General features: G+C 35.2%; 2 protein-coding genes across 2 annotated transcripts; both read right to left on the bottom strand.

The window, feature by feature from the left end:
• Window positions 1-395: 395 nt before the first annotated feature.
• LOC116010769 (probable receptor-like protein kinase At5g61350) lies at window positions 396-2,831 on the bottom strand. Its single transcript, XM_031250279.1, has one exon. It carries the CDS (start codon window positions 2,829-2,831, stop codon window positions 408-410), a length of 2,424 nt encoding a protein of 807 aa, XP_031106139.1. The 3' UTR covers window positions 396-407.
• Window positions 2,832-8,199: 5,368 nt separating this feature from the next.
• Window positions 8,200-16,136, bottom strand: LOC116009888 (LON peptidase N-terminal domain and RING finger protein 1). The gene is made up of 18 exons (XM_031249071.1): window positions 15,689-16,136; window positions 15,487-15,588; window positions 13,997-14,079; window positions 13,707-13,791; window positions 13,539-13,625; window positions 13,015-13,076; window positions 12,674-12,855; window positions 12,484-12,544; window positions 12,184-12,361; window positions 11,605-11,643; window positions 11,451-11,512; window positions 11,298-11,334; window positions 10,614-10,663; window positions 10,453-10,522; window positions 9,810-9,885; window positions 9,537-9,616; window positions 9,376-9,444; window positions 8,200-8,743 (listed from the first exon to the last, which is right to left on the bottom strand). The coding sequence occupies exons 1-18, from the start codon at window positions 15,764-15,766 to the stop codon at window positions 8,684-8,686; spliced, it is 1,461 nt and encodes a 486-aa protein (XP_031104931.1). The 5' UTR covers window positions 15,767-16,136; the 3' UTR covers window positions 8,200-8,683.
• Window positions 16,137-16,578: the final 442 nt, after the last annotated feature.

Below are 16,578 nucleotides of genomic sequence, written 5' to 3'. Positions count from 1 at the left end.
CAGCTATGAGAAACCTAAGCTAGTTTACTTCCTTGTGGTTCTTTGCCGATTAGGGTCACAAGGTGGGGTTTATCTACCTGAAAGGGTTGTGGGGTTTCTCTCGTCATCCAAAAAAGAAGCTGGCTTTGACTTCATTTCTTTCTCCTGGGGTGCTATAATATTATAACTTATGGAAATCATTGTCTTTAATCTTTTTTTTTTTCCCTCAATTTTGAGAACTATCTGTGGCAGTATAATCCTGGAAAATGAATGAATACATGCCTAGAATTTAGATAAATAATTGTTGTTGAAGATGTTGAGATTTCTTTTTTTTTTTTTTTCTTAAAAAATCCAATGCCTTTGAGCTTTTAGAATTACAAACCAAAGATAATCAAAGGAAAATTAAAGATGTGGATGGGGGGATACTATTATCTTCCATTAAAGATGGGAGAGGCAACCACAACTCCAGAATCCTCAGAGATACCAATCATCTTCTCTTCTTTCTCTTGTGAAGATGATGAATCTTGAAGCTGCAAAGCATGCTCTAAGTTCCATAACACATCTCCCATGGAAGGCCTATCAACCCCATATTCTGCCAAGCATTTCTCTGCAACTTGTACAAATATCCTCAATGATTCTGCGCTTATTGTCCCTGCAAGATGAGCGTCGATGATCTTCTCGATGAGCCCCTTCCTGTGCTGCTGCAGTGCCCACTCAGCTAAGTTCACCTGTTCTCGAGGCAGTGCAGGGTCAAGAGCAGCCCTGCCACACAAAACTTCGAAAAGGACTACTCCGAACGAGTAAACATCTGATTTCTCCGTGAGTTGTTGCCTTCTGAAGTACTCTGGATCGAGGTATCCGAAGCTGCCTTTCACCGCAGTGCTGACGTGCGTTTGCTCCAGAGAAGGCCCGGCTTTAGACAAGCCGAAATCGGCCATTTTCGCGACCAAGTTGTCATCCAGGAGGATGTTTGTGGTTTTCACATCGCGGTGTATTATCCCCTGGGTTGATCCGGTGTGCAGATAGTGCAGCCCCCGAGCTGCACCTATGCAAATCTCGAGCCTCTGCCTCCACGACAGAGGGCTCGTGTCCGAGCCATAGATGTGGTCCCGGAGAGGGCCATTCGACATGTACTCATACACCAGGATCATCTCGGCCTGCTCATCACAATAGCCTATCAGCGAGACAAGGTGTCTGTGCCTTAGCTTCGACAGCATCTGTATTTCGGTCTGGAACTCGTTTATCCCTTGAGACGAAGACGGATTGCCTCGTTTTATTGCAAGTTCTGTGCCATCTTCTAGCTCTCCAAGGTAAACTTTCCCAAATCCCCCGACTCCAATTACTGCTTTCTCGTCGAAGTTCTTGGTTGCATGCTTGATTTCATTGAAGGTGAATACCCTTCCTAAGTTGAGCCCGGATGAGAAAACAGTGGAGGAGTAATTAGACATGAAACTACAGTAACTAGCATTGAGTGGAAGCCATGAAGAGAAAGTTTTCTGCTTTTCCCATCCTTTAGGCCTTCTTTGCCACCTAAGAATCCCAAACACTAGCAATACTATTGCTGTCAATCCCATTGCTAAGCCAACCGAAGCTGCGATCCTCATTCCATTAGACCTCGGAATCAAACCTCCATATTCCACCGCAGAAGAGAAGACCCCGTCTAAGCTCCCATCCGAGTTGCTCATTTTAAGAACCTCCAAGCCATTAAGTATGGCGTTGGGGGGGCTCGATTGAAGGTTGGAAGCGGGGCCGACTTGAACGATGATCGTGCTGTTCCAAATGGCGGTGGCGTTCAGCACAAAGTCCTTGTAGTAAGGGGTAGCCAGGCCTGAAGTGAGCGTTGAGAGATCGAGATTCGAAGCTCCTAAAATCCCATTGAAATACACATTGAAGTAGAGCTCATTTAGGCTTTTGCTCACAATATCACAGAAGTGCAGCCTTATCAGGTACGAGAACCCGGGATCTACATCCATCTCCCATGTAAGGTTGAAGTTTGGCTCCAAAACCCCAGCATCCACCATCTGATCAGCCGTGGCATACACCCAATTCGGGGCTACCAAAGTGGTCGCCCCACCCTCCGGGTATTTTATGGTTTTCGGAGAGACAGACACACTTTTAGCCCCTTGTGGGAATGTCATAAACTGGCTATCAGGCAGCCATGTCCTCCCCAATGTGTCATTCTTAGGACTGAGAATCGGCCCCCCAACATTGACTCTATAGCTCACCTCAAACGCGTGCTCGGGCAAGCCATCGAAATCCCCAACAGGAGAAACAGCAGCAGCAGAATCAGGGACGAGATCATCCGGTGCAGAAACAACTTCAAGGGCATTGATGAAAGCCACCGAATCCTTCAAAGGCGAAAACTTTAGTGTAAACTTTGTCGAACTAATGTTAACCAGGTACTCTTTAAACACTGCCATTTCACCACCTCTATTACCCTTCACAGAGAATTCATGAAGGAGGACAATATCATCAGCAGTGAGAGAAAACACAGCTTTTGTCAGATTATAACTAGGATGTGAAACGGGATAAAAGTACAAACGAACCCAATGCCAGCCGGGGCGAAAAACAAGAAATCTGTACATCGATTCACGATGAAAGATTCTTGCAGTGAGGTATAGAGGAAGAGAGGGGGATTTGGGAATAGAATTGGTAGAAGCTAGAATAGTTTCATCAGTGGATAAGTAAGAAACAGATTGAGGATCAGACTTGAAGGTCCTGCCATCATCAAGCAGAGTGGTATAAGGGGAACCACAGTCTATCAGATAATTGTCAGCAGGGGTGAACTGAGCTTCCTTAACTTCTGCTAAAACTGATGGGAGAAACATTAAGATGAAGGGGATGAACGGCATTGTGGTTTAGAATGAGGAATGCTTAATGTGAAATGAAGTTCTTGAAAGGAGAAGAAGAAAGCAAAAGATTCAACAAAGGAATGTTTGTGAAATATGGGATTTGAAGATAGGAAAATGGAGATGTTAGTTTGTTGGGAGCATGTTGGGAAGAACGTGCACTCTTGTTCTATTTGTTTAGTCATGGAGAAACCATAGGGATGAGAAGACTTTCTTTCCTGGGAAAAACCTGCAAAATATAAATTTTATGTTTGGTGCCACTAAAAATAATGAATAGTCAAGTAACTTGTAATCTCTTAAATGAAAAGTCACAAGAAAAGGATGTATGGATAAATATTATACTACATTGTAATAGAGTCAGTATTAAAAAAATAATTTGGAAATTAGGTTTTTCTTTTTAAAAAAATAAATTAATTTAACTACCAACTAACAAATAAGCTCAAATTACTTATCCAATTGAGGAGAAAAATTTGTCGAGCGGATGTAATTTTTATAATCACTCTGATAATCAAATACCTAACTGTGTATGAATATTCACAATAGAAGTTTTTTCTTGATTTTTTTAATATGTTGTAGGTGAGAGATGATTATTTGGAGGAGAGAGGAGAGAGGAGAGATAAGAAATTATATTTGCAAGAGGAGTGATTTTTTGTAGGACCTGGAAGGTAGAAAAGAGAAAAAGCCCGGAGGTTGTGTTCTGCCGTGCGTTGAGCACACTAGGCGAGCCCAGAGGATGTGTGTTCTGCACAGCCCTCTAGGCGCGTAAATACCTTTTTTCTAACATTTTTTTCCGGGCAATCATGATTTCCGTTTTTTTTTTCCTTCCCTCTCATCTTCTTTTCTTCGTCACAACTGCAAGAACTACAATTAATGATGCTCTAATTAATTACCTATGCTAACTAACATTCTTTTTTACTTTCTATACCCAAAAATGTGGTGATAGCAATGATGCTGAATTTGTTTTGCAGCACTCACCAAAAGACAAAGTAAAGTGATGGGAACTTAGAAGAAGAAGGGCGTTTCATATATATAGTAAAATGTTTTACATGTAAATTATGTTGTGCTTATATCACTTTACATTTTTACTCCTTTTTATTGATTATCATTTCCGTCACTAGTAGTCTTTCCATACTTTTTAAATTGATCAAATTCGATACAAAATATTCAAAATGCGTTCATTTATCCTTTCAAATTTAATTGATTTGAAGAAATTATTAAAGTACAGGCAACAACAATAGCTTAAGCTTAATGAAGATCAACAGCAGCCAACTCATCATAAGGGCTAGAAAGTCATTTAGCTTTTATTGAGTATGTTAGAAGCGGTTATTTCTTTAGTAATAAGCATATTCCCGTAGATAAGCACATTGTTATATCTTGTTAATTATAGGTTATGCTTATCCCAGCAAGTAAACTCCTTTAAGATGATGTGAAAAATAATGCTGATTTTTATTTATTTATTTATTTATTTTGTTAGCTTATGTGGCTTGCGAGCTTGCTATAATAGCAAGTTTGTAATTGACTTTTATTTCCTTCTTTATTTTTTATTTGTTACTCCATCTGTCTTATTTTATCTGTCCTATTTACTATTCATTGGTCAAACCAACTCTTTCTTCTTTGCTTATTTTCTTTAGTAATTTTTTATTATTTTTAAATTTAATTTTTTGTGTTTAGTAGTACTTTTAATGTAGTTTTTAAATATATAAATTTTATATATTAATGCTAAACTTAATATTATAAAAATTTGGATTAAAAATTACTTCAGTCAAGCCTCGTTAAACGAACCAGACAACCATTTTGGGACGGAGGTAGTATTTTATTATTATATTTATAATATAAAAAAGCGAGTAAGACTACTTTTGAAAGTGGAAGAGTATTGCAGTGATAAAAAAAATAAAAAAAAATAAAAAAAAAGGCAAAAGGGTCAAATAGGCTCATTTACTACCATTGATTGTTCATCTAGCACCATGAATTAAAACATGGTCCATCTAGGTCATTATATTCCTAATTATTTTTCATCTAGCATTTTTAGCCTATTTCTAACAAGTAACCTATCTAATTTGACGACATGGAAAAATAAAATTAGAAAAAATGATATGTTATTTATATGGATGTTTTGGATGATTTCTACCCTATTTCATTAATGAAAAAAATAATTTCTTGCAGTGAAATAGGGTAAAAATCAAAATTGCTATATAAAGTTTTAACTACAGTGTATGTATGACGGGGTATTCACTATCGTTCAACAATGAGATTTCATAGAAATCAATATATGAAATTAAATTATTTTTATAATAACTTAAGATATTGTATTGGGTAAATTTTATTTTAATTTAAAAATAAATTAATATTTTTGGATTTTTGGATAATTGAATAACTTAAGATATTGTATTTTTGGATGATTTCTTGCAATGAAATAGGACAGAAATCAAAATTGCTATATAAAGTTTCAACTACAATGTACTTTGTATGTATAGTGGGGTATTCAGTGTCGTTCGATAATGAGATTCCATGAAAATCGATATATAAAAATTAAATTATTTTTTAAAAATAATAAAATTTACCCAATACAATATCTTAAGTTATTATATTTAATTTTCATATATCGATTTTCATGGAATTTCATTGCCGAACAACTTTGGATACCCCACTATACATACACAGTAGTGCAATGCACTGTAATTAAAACATTATATAACAACTTTGATTTCTACCCTATTTCATTGTAAGAAATCATTTTCTTCATTAATGAAATAGAGTAAAATCATCCAAAACATTCATATAAATAACATGTCGTCATTTTTTATTATTTTATTTTTCCATGTCAACAAATCAGATGGGTTACTTGTTAGAAATAGGTTAAAAATGCTAGATGAAAAATAATTAGGAGTATAATGACTTAGATGGACCATATTTTAATTCATGGTACTGGATGAACAATCAGTGCTAGTACATTGGTCCATTTGACCCTTTTGCCTAAAAAAAATAGTAAAGAATTTACAAATTCAATGATGTGGAAGCGTGATCTACTTTTAAGGCTCTGTTTGGCAGAGCTTATTTAGGAACTTATAGCTTATTTTAAGCTACTAATAAGCTATAAGCTCTGTTTGGTAATGTTCCTAAAATAAGCTAGTAGCTTAAAATAAGAGCTTATTTTTGAACGCGTTTCAAAATAAGCTAGTAGTTTCTTAACTTTTTTTTTCCATCTTTAACCTTATTATTTTAAATAAATGACATCATTTACCCTTCCCAATTAACTTTTTTTGGCTAAACTTTTTTAACATTTTCTCTTCAATATGTTTGGTTGTAATTTCAATTTGACATTTGTGTTTAAACATTAATTTTTGTATGAACTAATCTTATGAATTATATAAACATTTTGTTTTACTTTATATGGTTTCAAATATATGTTCTTACTTTATATTTTATTAAAATATATTGATTTCACTATTTTATATTTTAATATATAAACAAACCTATTTAAATTTAAAACTATTTAAATTGTATGAAGATGTCATTTTTAGTCTTTTTACATTTATCAACTTATCAAAAAGCTAATTTTACCAAACACTTTTAAGCATAACAGCTAGCTTAACAGCTCTTCAGATTTCAGCTTCGAGCTTATAACTTTTCAATTTTCAGCTACTTTTCAGCTTTCAGCTACTTTTCAGCTAGGTTTACCAAACATAGCCTAAAAGTGAGAGAGTATTGTCGGGATAAGGATAGCGTTATTGAAAATTTTCTTTCCATAACTATTCAATAAAACTTTGCATTTCCTTTCTTGCATTTGTCCATTGTAAGGCCATTCATACCACAAAATGCGCATTTTGCAATAGACTTGCCTCTATTGTTGTTGTTGTTGTTGTTGAACATTCTTTTATGATTGTAAGTTATTGACAACATTAGGGGTCGAAACAACAACTAAGTTTCCTCACTCACTGTCCTTGTTAGATTACTATGACTAGCATTAGTTTGCATCACAACGCTATTATTATATCCAACAGTTGCACCATTAATTTGCCTCTCCAACTTGATTGCCATTCCAAAAACCTTACTGACAACCATCATAGGATCTAGAACTAAAACTCATGATTTGATACTAATGAAATCATTATTTGGCCCTTTTAGAAATCGATTTACTTTATCTTCCTTTCTTTCTATTATAATTTTGTTCACAAGCTCACATGAACATCTAAGAGTGCACTCAAAAATAAGAAGTGGCCTCAGTGTACTCATTTCTTCCCACAAGATTTTGCACTATGTAATAAACGGTAATGCTTAAAATTATTTGTCTATGATGGTAAACTTCATCCTGAAGCTCTGAAGTCTTTTGGATCTCCTTGAAAAAATCTTTTTTTTTTTTTTAAAGTCTTCCCATATGTCCTTTGTATTTTCAAAATAGAGAATATAGAAACACTAACCAATATGAGTAACCAAGAACTCACTATCATATTGCATCTTCTCCAGGTTGCATATTGTGCTTAGCCTCTACATGGAATGAGAATGGTCCAATCGATTAAACCCCCACGGGTTTTTGACCTCCAACACCATCTTTACCAACCTACTCAATGAAATGTAATTAGATCATGTCAAAGGAGAAGTCACAAGCACTACAATTGGATTCTCACTCGTGTGTAAAAATAAAGGATTCTCATAGTCCTCTGAATTTGCATTGCTCCATAAGAGTAAACAATGAGATGTATTGTGGCGGTGGAGTAGCTATACTACATTCTCTGGCCTCTGAGAATACCGTTGTCAAAGATTTTTCCATGAACTAACTCTCCAATTTATCTCAAATTTCTTTTAGAATTGCCAAGGTCAAAACTTTATACACAACTTCATTTGCAAGATAGACGGTTCTTGCCACGCAATTCTTCAAATCCTCCAAATCAGCCTCTCCCAGATTAAGTAACATTTTCACCTTCAAGGTTTTTAAAAGACTCTGTTAAGCCAACAAATCCTTAACCCCAGACTTCCTTAACCTAAAATTTCATGTACCATCAAACTTTGATACTTCAAAGTTCGCATTTGAATTGGCCATCTCAATAGTGCTCTAACCGATATGTTGAGATTAACTAGAACAAGAAATAATAACAATGGCAGAAAGTAAGGAAGACAATTTACATAATTCAGCAATGTACCTATATCCACGGGAGTGAAGCTATTAGTCCAGTGTGCAACCCTAAACATGTACAAGTACAAAAATACTTTGTACCATTAGTCCACTCCACTCTACTCCACTCTTATCCCTTATATATGATACTCCATAGTAAGTAAAAATGCAAAAGTCTTCAATGTTTGTGTGCAAGTGCAAATGGTGATGCAAGATGATCGATGAGTCCGAATAGTTAAGTTTGTGAAGGAATCAAGAAACTGAGATTCAAGAAACACATGTCCTTCCTTGGTTAGTTTCAACTGTAATACAAGTGTCCACCCGTTTTACAATATAAATACAAATAAATTTAATGGAAAACAAGAAAGTTTCAGTAGGGAGGAGAGGGTTAGAATCCACCACTAAAAGGTGGATCAAAGAATTGCTGTTCATTAGAATGTAATAAAATTATGTATTAGGTGGAACTACATACTAGCAACTGGTGGCATTGCTGCTTACCAATATAATTGTTATACCATGAACCAAGTCCATTTTGCATTGTTAACCTTGACCCAAATATTATGTATCTACATCTAACTTATTATGTTCCTTTAATTAATAAATTGTGTCTATAAATAAACATATTATGTTTATGTGTTTGCAATTAACATAGGTTAATTGCAGACACATAATTTGAATGTTATTTTGGATCAGGTTTCACAATGCTTGGTAGTCGTCTCTGATCCATGGTATAATTTGCCGCTGCTTACTGTACTCGACAGCCTTGTGCCTCCGCCCTCATGAAAATAAGGGCTCGACTTATCCTCTGCAAAAGAAAGAAATCGAGTGCAATTAGCATGGATGTCCACAAGGGGAAAAATAATCTATTTGTCCATCAGTTCTTCCCTGCTAAATTTTTGAAATAGAAACGAGACCAGAAGAGAAAAAGACGAGGCTAGAGATAAACAAATTAGAGAAGGGGAAAAAGGATTTGTTATGGTGTAGACACTCCAGTCCAAGATGTGCTTCAAGAGAAAAAAGAGCGAGAAATAGACAAGGCTAGAGATAAACAAATTCGAGAAGGGGAAAAAGGATTCATTATGGTGTAGACACTCCAGTCCAAGATGTGCTTCTACATTTAGTATCTGTTCATTCCTAACTACTTTCTTAACCTACAGAAACACAGAGTCAATACTACCCCACTGGGGCTCAAACCCATGACCTCCCATTTGAGAAAGCCACTTCGTGCCACTAAACTACAAAGTCATTGGCAGCAACGTTGGTCCTTATAATATGAACAACTAATGGATAACTATCACTTGAACGTTCAAGTTTCACTTTCTAATACTAAAAACTAGTATACCAACCGTGTGGATGTGTTACGAAGCTCTACAGGACTGGACATGGGCAACATAGCGGCAAAAGTGCCATGCAATTATGATAAGAATAAGAAAATACCTCTTTTGTATCTCTTATCCGTAAGAGCGCTAATCTCTCTGATGGGCTTGGATTTGCCACTGTCGCTAGCTGCATTCAGGGAACAACAGTAAGCAACTGATCTATAATTTTTATTTATTTTTTTAGTTCTCTTAGATTGAATCTGGCTTCAAAATTTATACCCAGAAACTGAAGCGCTCAGGATCGCGTGTTGAGGGCATTAATCCCTCAGCTTTATGGAGTTCCACAAGTCGCATGCGATCTGAAAACAAACCGTCATTTTTAATATTCTCAACAAAATTTAATGCTCTATTGATAATTCACCGAATGCAAGTGGGATCAAGTGAATCAGAGAGACCAAGAAGAATGGGTCACAACACCTATTGAACCCACAACACTGCAAGAACCAACAAAGGATTACTAAAATTCTACTTCCTATTCGTCAATTTATTTACCTCCTTGAGCTGCTTCTTTTGCACGCCTCAACCATTCTCGAGCATATGCTGCTGACCTATTAATCACCTCCTGTAACTATAAAATTTGAGAAATTAAATCAAATATACATCACAACACCTCAAATGAGCAAGTTACAATGGTCAAGATGCTAGATGAACTCAAACTCGGCAAGATATAAAGCCTAGCAAGGCAATATGAAACTTCTAAAAAACAAAAGCATACTTTTCAGAACAAAGATTATAGTATATGCTAGATGCCATTAAACAAGGTTGGGCTGTAGTGGCCAAGTGCTCACACATTAACCTTCTAGTAACTAGTAATGGATTCAAACCCTAGAAACAACATCTATAAAAAAAATTATATATTAAAAAAAAAAAAGACATAAAGCTGAGTACGTCTTCCATGGAGGTTCCCTGTGCACAGAGTCCGACCTTTATTCCTCTTTATATAACAATATAAAGAATAACTAGAAACATAATATGAAAGAACTCAATAACCAAGAAATGCATAAACCACTCAAAATGTGGGGGGAATAATAGCATTCACAGAAATATTTTGTAGTGGACGATTCTCAAAGGTGCAAAACCAGGATTACATAAACAGATAAACTGCATGTTTGCATCTTTAAATAAAATAACTTACTTCATTCATCTCTATTGTCCCTTCTGCCGGATAAATATCCTGTACCCATTCAACTTCAGCTACTCGATATCTTCAGTAAGACAGTGAGAAAACATAAGTAAGCAAGCATATGGCAAAAGATATAGCATTTGAAAGGCGCTCAATAGTTTAATTAAACTAACCCATCTTGATCCCAGTTACGTACAAAGCGACATCTTCGACGGCTTTCAATCTGTTTGAATTTGCATCTTATTAGACAAATGAGTAGAATGTAACATTGAAACAAGAAAGGTGAAGGTTCAGAAAGAAACAAGCTTCAATGTGACTATGTGAGCAACTTGTTTCTTGCTTACTAGCCAATTTGAGCAAGCTAATAAACTAATCAATCAATTAAAGATATGCTTTTTAGAACATTCAGACTTAACTAAACTTGCATATCAATATAAATTAATATTTTTCATCATCACATCTGTCTGCAAGGAAAAAGGAACAGTGTCCAGATATCACACTTGATACAACCTGTGGCATTTGTTTGCCAAAGAAATAATACAATAAAAGAAATCAAAACTAAAAACGATAACCATTCCACTAGGTTCCTTACGTTATAAGATTTGATCAATTACAGTAACCGTTCCACTAGATACAAATAGGGATGATAACTATCTTCTTGTTTCCAAAGTTACAAGATTCCTTAAGTTTACATTTCCAGAACATTCATGAATATTCCAAATATATGTTGACATAAATGTTGAAAGCAAAAATGAACCCCTAAGAAAACGAATATCATGCATGAACTAGAAGGCAGCATCCACCAGTCAATGCAAACAAAAACCAAGTAATTGGGTAAGAAATTAATTGGTATTCACCTCTAGAAAGAATCGCCCATCTGGAAGTGGCTCACAACTACATAAAGGCATGAAGTTTTCAACCCATAAGTAAGAATAACAAAAGATAAGCATTTTGAAGCATGCACACACATACGCATGCATCTGCACAGAAATATCATGGGAAACACCTACTCTGTGATCTCTACTTCACAACCATATTCAGCTATAGAACCTGTCGCAGAATCAATGATAACCTACATCATTAACGGAATGCCTCAGCATAAACTAGGGTGTAACTGAAGCACCAACTATACCTTAAGGAGAATATTTGAAACAGATAATATACCATTCCCATTCGATGATTTCCTTCCATTATCCTCCTCACCTGTTTGAAGAATATATGGAATTCAGTATAAGATCGGTATGACAGTATCATGAAAATTGCCCAAAAAAAAACATGCATGTAATATTGATCCAAACTTCATTTTCTGCAAGCTGACTTATCTACAAAATTTCAAATGTATTGAGATCTGATCCTTGATTCTATCATCTACATCTCATCTTGAGTGAGACAAAGTGATAGGTTGCAAGAGAAACTCAAGTACTCTGCCACAATCACCCTTACAAAAACTGAAAAAGCGGAATTAAAATGGTCATGTTTCATTGAAAACTTAAATCATTTTGTCTATTTCATACAAGTTATTAGGCAATTAATGATTTATTTCAAATATGTGAGACATAATTTTTTTTTTCCTTTTTGTTAGTTTTAAAAATAAAATCTTACTATCATACTTCAAAAGTACCAAACAAGACCACAAAATGACTAATGTTATTAAAGCATTCCATAAATATTACTCCATATTTATGCAGCGAAAACTGGTTAGTAGAAAATTTTCAAGTAAAAGTCTTGAAATACTGCACTCACCATAAGTCTATAACGTGGCTCAAAAATGTTGAGGTGAAACTTCTGGCATGGTAGAACAACATCCATTACAAATAGAGGCAGCAAATCAACACCGAGATTTATCAAACTATCATTTTCTGCTTTTCTTTCAGCATATTCCTCAGGAAAATTCCTCTGGATGATGTTATTCAGTGTCACACTAAAGACATAGAAGATAGAATGGTCTCAAAAATAGAAAAGTAGCTACATTACTTCATTTAGGTTCATGAAATTAAGCATGTTTTCTATCCACTATAAGTTCTAATTCCATAAATTACTCACCTGATTGAACATGTTCTAGGACTAATAAAAAGCACCGTCCGGCACAATGGACATCTGTTACCTAAATTTTTTCAGTCACAGTTAAACGAAAGAAATATATGGACGGTAATACAAATACATGGAGAGAGATGGGCTAAAAATTAGCATGATCTAAATGGCAAAGAAATAAGGAGATATAAGTTGACTTTACATCGATCCATTGATTGAAAGAGGCATGAGCGACAAAATGAATGCCCACAGGGCGTTGTTATTGGTTCATACAATAACTTTAAGCAAAGGGTGCAATCAAAATCATCACTGCGCTGTGGTCTTTCATGGATTCTCCGTCCAATGGTTAAACTGACGAATCTCTCTAACTCCTGAAGAGGCTTGCTAGATACAGAAAATAAAAAAATTTCATTTTATTAGTCAGCTTCTAAAAGAAAGCGATATAAATGTTCAATATAACTCATGATACCAATATAAATAATACGTAAAAACAAAATGAAACAAAAATCCACAGAAACTTTTCTTGTTGCAATGCTACATTACCTCGATGGATCTATATGAAGGCCTGAATATATTACATCTTGGGCATGCCCATATTTTTCTAGCTGCCAATCATTTTTAAAATGGACATCATCATACAAAAGAATTAAAATACTAATAACCTTGCAAATACAAGCAGTGAATGCATGCTCATTCAACCCATGCCTATCAAAAGATTACTGAAATAAAAAATTTAAAATAAAAAAATAAAAATAAAACACACACACACAATAGTAATAGTGCAGCATGTTTGTGTGTGTGTGTGTGTGTGTGTGTATACCCATATATATACATTATGCTACAGAAGAAAAGAAAGCAATGTCACTCGTACAAATAAGCTCTAAGTCAGCTCATCATGCTAGATGGATCGCACACACAACATAAGTTAACTTGCAAGTTGCAACCATGTTCCTTCTATGCCATTCTAAGTCATGCATGCTTTAAATGCATGTGTCTACTTGGTTTCTTTTTTAACATAGTTTTTGTTTAATTGGATTTTGCTCTTCATATCAAAATCATATCCTCACCAAAATGAGTGCATTTGCCTTCAATATGTGGGATGTTAACGAATTGCTCCTCAAAGCCACCACTTTCTCAGCATCCTTCAATGCAAGCTGAAATCAAAAGTAAAATCTTAAGCAATGCACACCCCTTGGAGGTTAATGATTATTAAACACACAAGCAACAGCGCATACCCCAGCATGTGTTGTAGGATCCAGCCCACTCAATGGCCTAAATTCTGAATCTGATGAAGATCTATTCTTCAGAAACTGGCTAAACCTATAACAAATATGCAGTTATCAATTGTTATCAGAATAGTGAAATCCATCACTTTGTTCAACAAGTCCATTCATCCAGAACACAATGGAGTTTAACTAGCATGGATGATGTAATCACATCATTTTGGAACAACAGAATCGAGTGGGCAGAAATGGCATTAGAGTGTGTATTTGCATAAGAAAAGAATATGCAAAACGAAATATACCTCAGGTATGAAGCACATCTATTGCTAAGAATGATAGGATCATTCGGTTTAATATTGTTAGCTTTGGAGTAGCAATTGATTGCCTGGCAAAATGGAAAGCATATGAGAAAAGTAGACCTCAAGCAACTAGAGAATTCAATTTGGAGTTATCGAAAATACATCCAAGCACAAAATGGTTACCCATGTAAAAAAAAAAACAAGTTATCATTTTAAAGCAGTAATTGTTGGGATAATGGTAAATTATATTATTATTATTATCCCAAATACTACAGATACATGGGGCATACCCCAGTCCAAAAGGAAATACAAGATACACCAAACATTTGGGATGTCACATTCCATGTTTGGTTCAAGTTATCTTACTTCCCTAAGGGAATACAACTTTCCCCTAGGAATGCAACATGCCCTCCACATACGATTTTGAAGGGAATGTTATTCCCTCACAACTCTTAGGTATTATGAGATTCCCATGCATATTTACTACTTTTGTCATTTTAATTATAATTATTATGAAATATATATTTTATGTTATCTTATGTTATCTTATTATACATATCATGCACATTTAATTATTTTGTAATTATATGTTTTTATTTTATTTCTTATTATGTCATGTTAGCTTATAAAGCAATTCTTATTTCTCAAGTTCAAGCTCTTAGTTAATTATTTTTAAATAATATACTTATATATGTTACAATTGTCTTATTTAATTATTTTAATTTTGAAGTTATGAAATACATGAAAATATGTTAAAGGTATTAAAATAAAATTTAAAAAAAAAAAAAAAAGATAACCCCTAAACCAAACATGTTTATATTACATACCTCAGTTTTAACCAAACTCAGGAATCTAGCATTCCTAATAATTTAACATTCCCAACAATCTAACATTCCCTAAGGTAAGATAACATTCCGTGAACCAAATTCCCCCTAAAAGCCTATATTCGGCAAGAAGAAAAGCCTAGACTGGAAGTTCATAGTCACTTGGATGGGCGCTATTTCATCAAAGGAGAGATAGAGGAAGAAGTAATTACGATCAGAGTAGGATGTTAAGGATAAGAACAGTAAACTACTACTTCAGAACAATTTCTAGTATATCATCAAGTCCACAAAAATAACACCTTGCCTCCATTTTCAGAGTATTAACCACTTTGACTAAAAATTCAATCTACCCGTGAACCACTGAACCATGAGTGATGCTCAATTTCAAAATTAATGTCTCATCAATTCCATTGGATTTGCAAACCAATTTGACACCCAGATTAAATTTCCAGAAAGGAAACAAACCCAATTTTGCTCATTTCCCAGTGCATTCAATTCGTTTTATGGATCAGGGTCCTTGAATTGCAAATAAAGATCCCTTCTCTAACTACATACAAAGATTTCGGTTCAGTACAAAATTCAGTAATTGCTCATCATAGATTCATAGAAACACTAATTGGAAAAACCAGTTATCCAGACTACACACCCACAGAAAGAGATAAAATTCACCTCATCCAGTCTGTTCTCCCGGAAGGCGGTGTTCCCCATCTGCATAAGATCGTAGAGATGACTGAATCGGTCCCACGACATGGACGACTCTCCTTCATTCGCCTGCATTCAAACAAAACCCAAATAAACCTCCATTTTCTTCATACATTCAATAATCTCAAACTCATTTAAAAATAAAAATAAATATAAAAATAAAATTCACCCATGGAAAATCCTCGACATCGTCTATTCCTTCCAAGCTCGGTCCTAACGAGGAAGACGATGAAGCCACGCCCTGCATTCTCACTGACTAACACCAACTACAGAGAAGAATATCGAAAAACCCAATTGGAAGCAGGGGCAGATGGGATTAAATGGCACTGAAGCAGTGTTCCAGAGCGCGCAGCATCGTGTTCTCCTCTGTATCCTTCGTTAACAAATGGACCTTATTTGTTTACGTGGTCTAAATTTCTCACCAAAGAAATGGGTTTTGTTTGTCTACTCTCTCTATCTCTCTCTAGAAAAGTCCTATCAGTGTTGGCAGAGCTTTCGTTCTCAATCTCAGGCTAACCCGGAAATTTAGAGAGCCTAAATTTACTGAAAAATGTGTGTATCCTCTTCTTCATATACACCGCATGTGTATGTGTATCATCATCCTTCCTTCCTCAACTCCCGGCTTAGCTTCTGCCGCGTGACATATATGCTGATATTTATTGGGTGGTATGACTTTCAGTCAACCCGCTCTCTATGCAACTCAAACTTTAACACTTCTCCAGTAGCTAAGGGTTTGGTGTAATTTTTAGGAGATTTTGTAAGTGTGATTAGGGAAGAGAAAATAGGAGCAAAGAGAAAAAAGAAAAAGGAAAAATAAAACAAAATTAAAAAACAAAAAAAAAAAAAATTTACGCGCCAAAGTAGTGCACGCGCCCGCCTGGACGTGATTCGTGAGGCGCAGTTATTATGTTATTTGGTGGGTCCCACTAGGACTGACAAAATTTAGAAATAGCAGGAGAAAAACACAGCTTCAATTTCATCTTCCCATTTGTTTAAAAAAACACACATGTCAGTTTCTTTTCTTAAACTTTGTGTCCAAGAATGCTATTGGGGATGACC

The sequence above is a fragment of the Ipomoea triloba genome, chromosome 2 (assembly GCF_003576645.1).
Source record: "Ipomoea triloba cultivar NCNSP0323 chromosome 2, ASM357664v1".
NCBI lineage: Eukaryota > Viridiplantae > Streptophyta > Magnoliopsida > Solanales > Convolvulaceae > Ipomoea > Ipomoea triloba.
The sequence above is the reverse complement of the archived record's forward strand: the minus strand, read 5'-3'. Positions and strand labels throughout refer to the sequence as shown.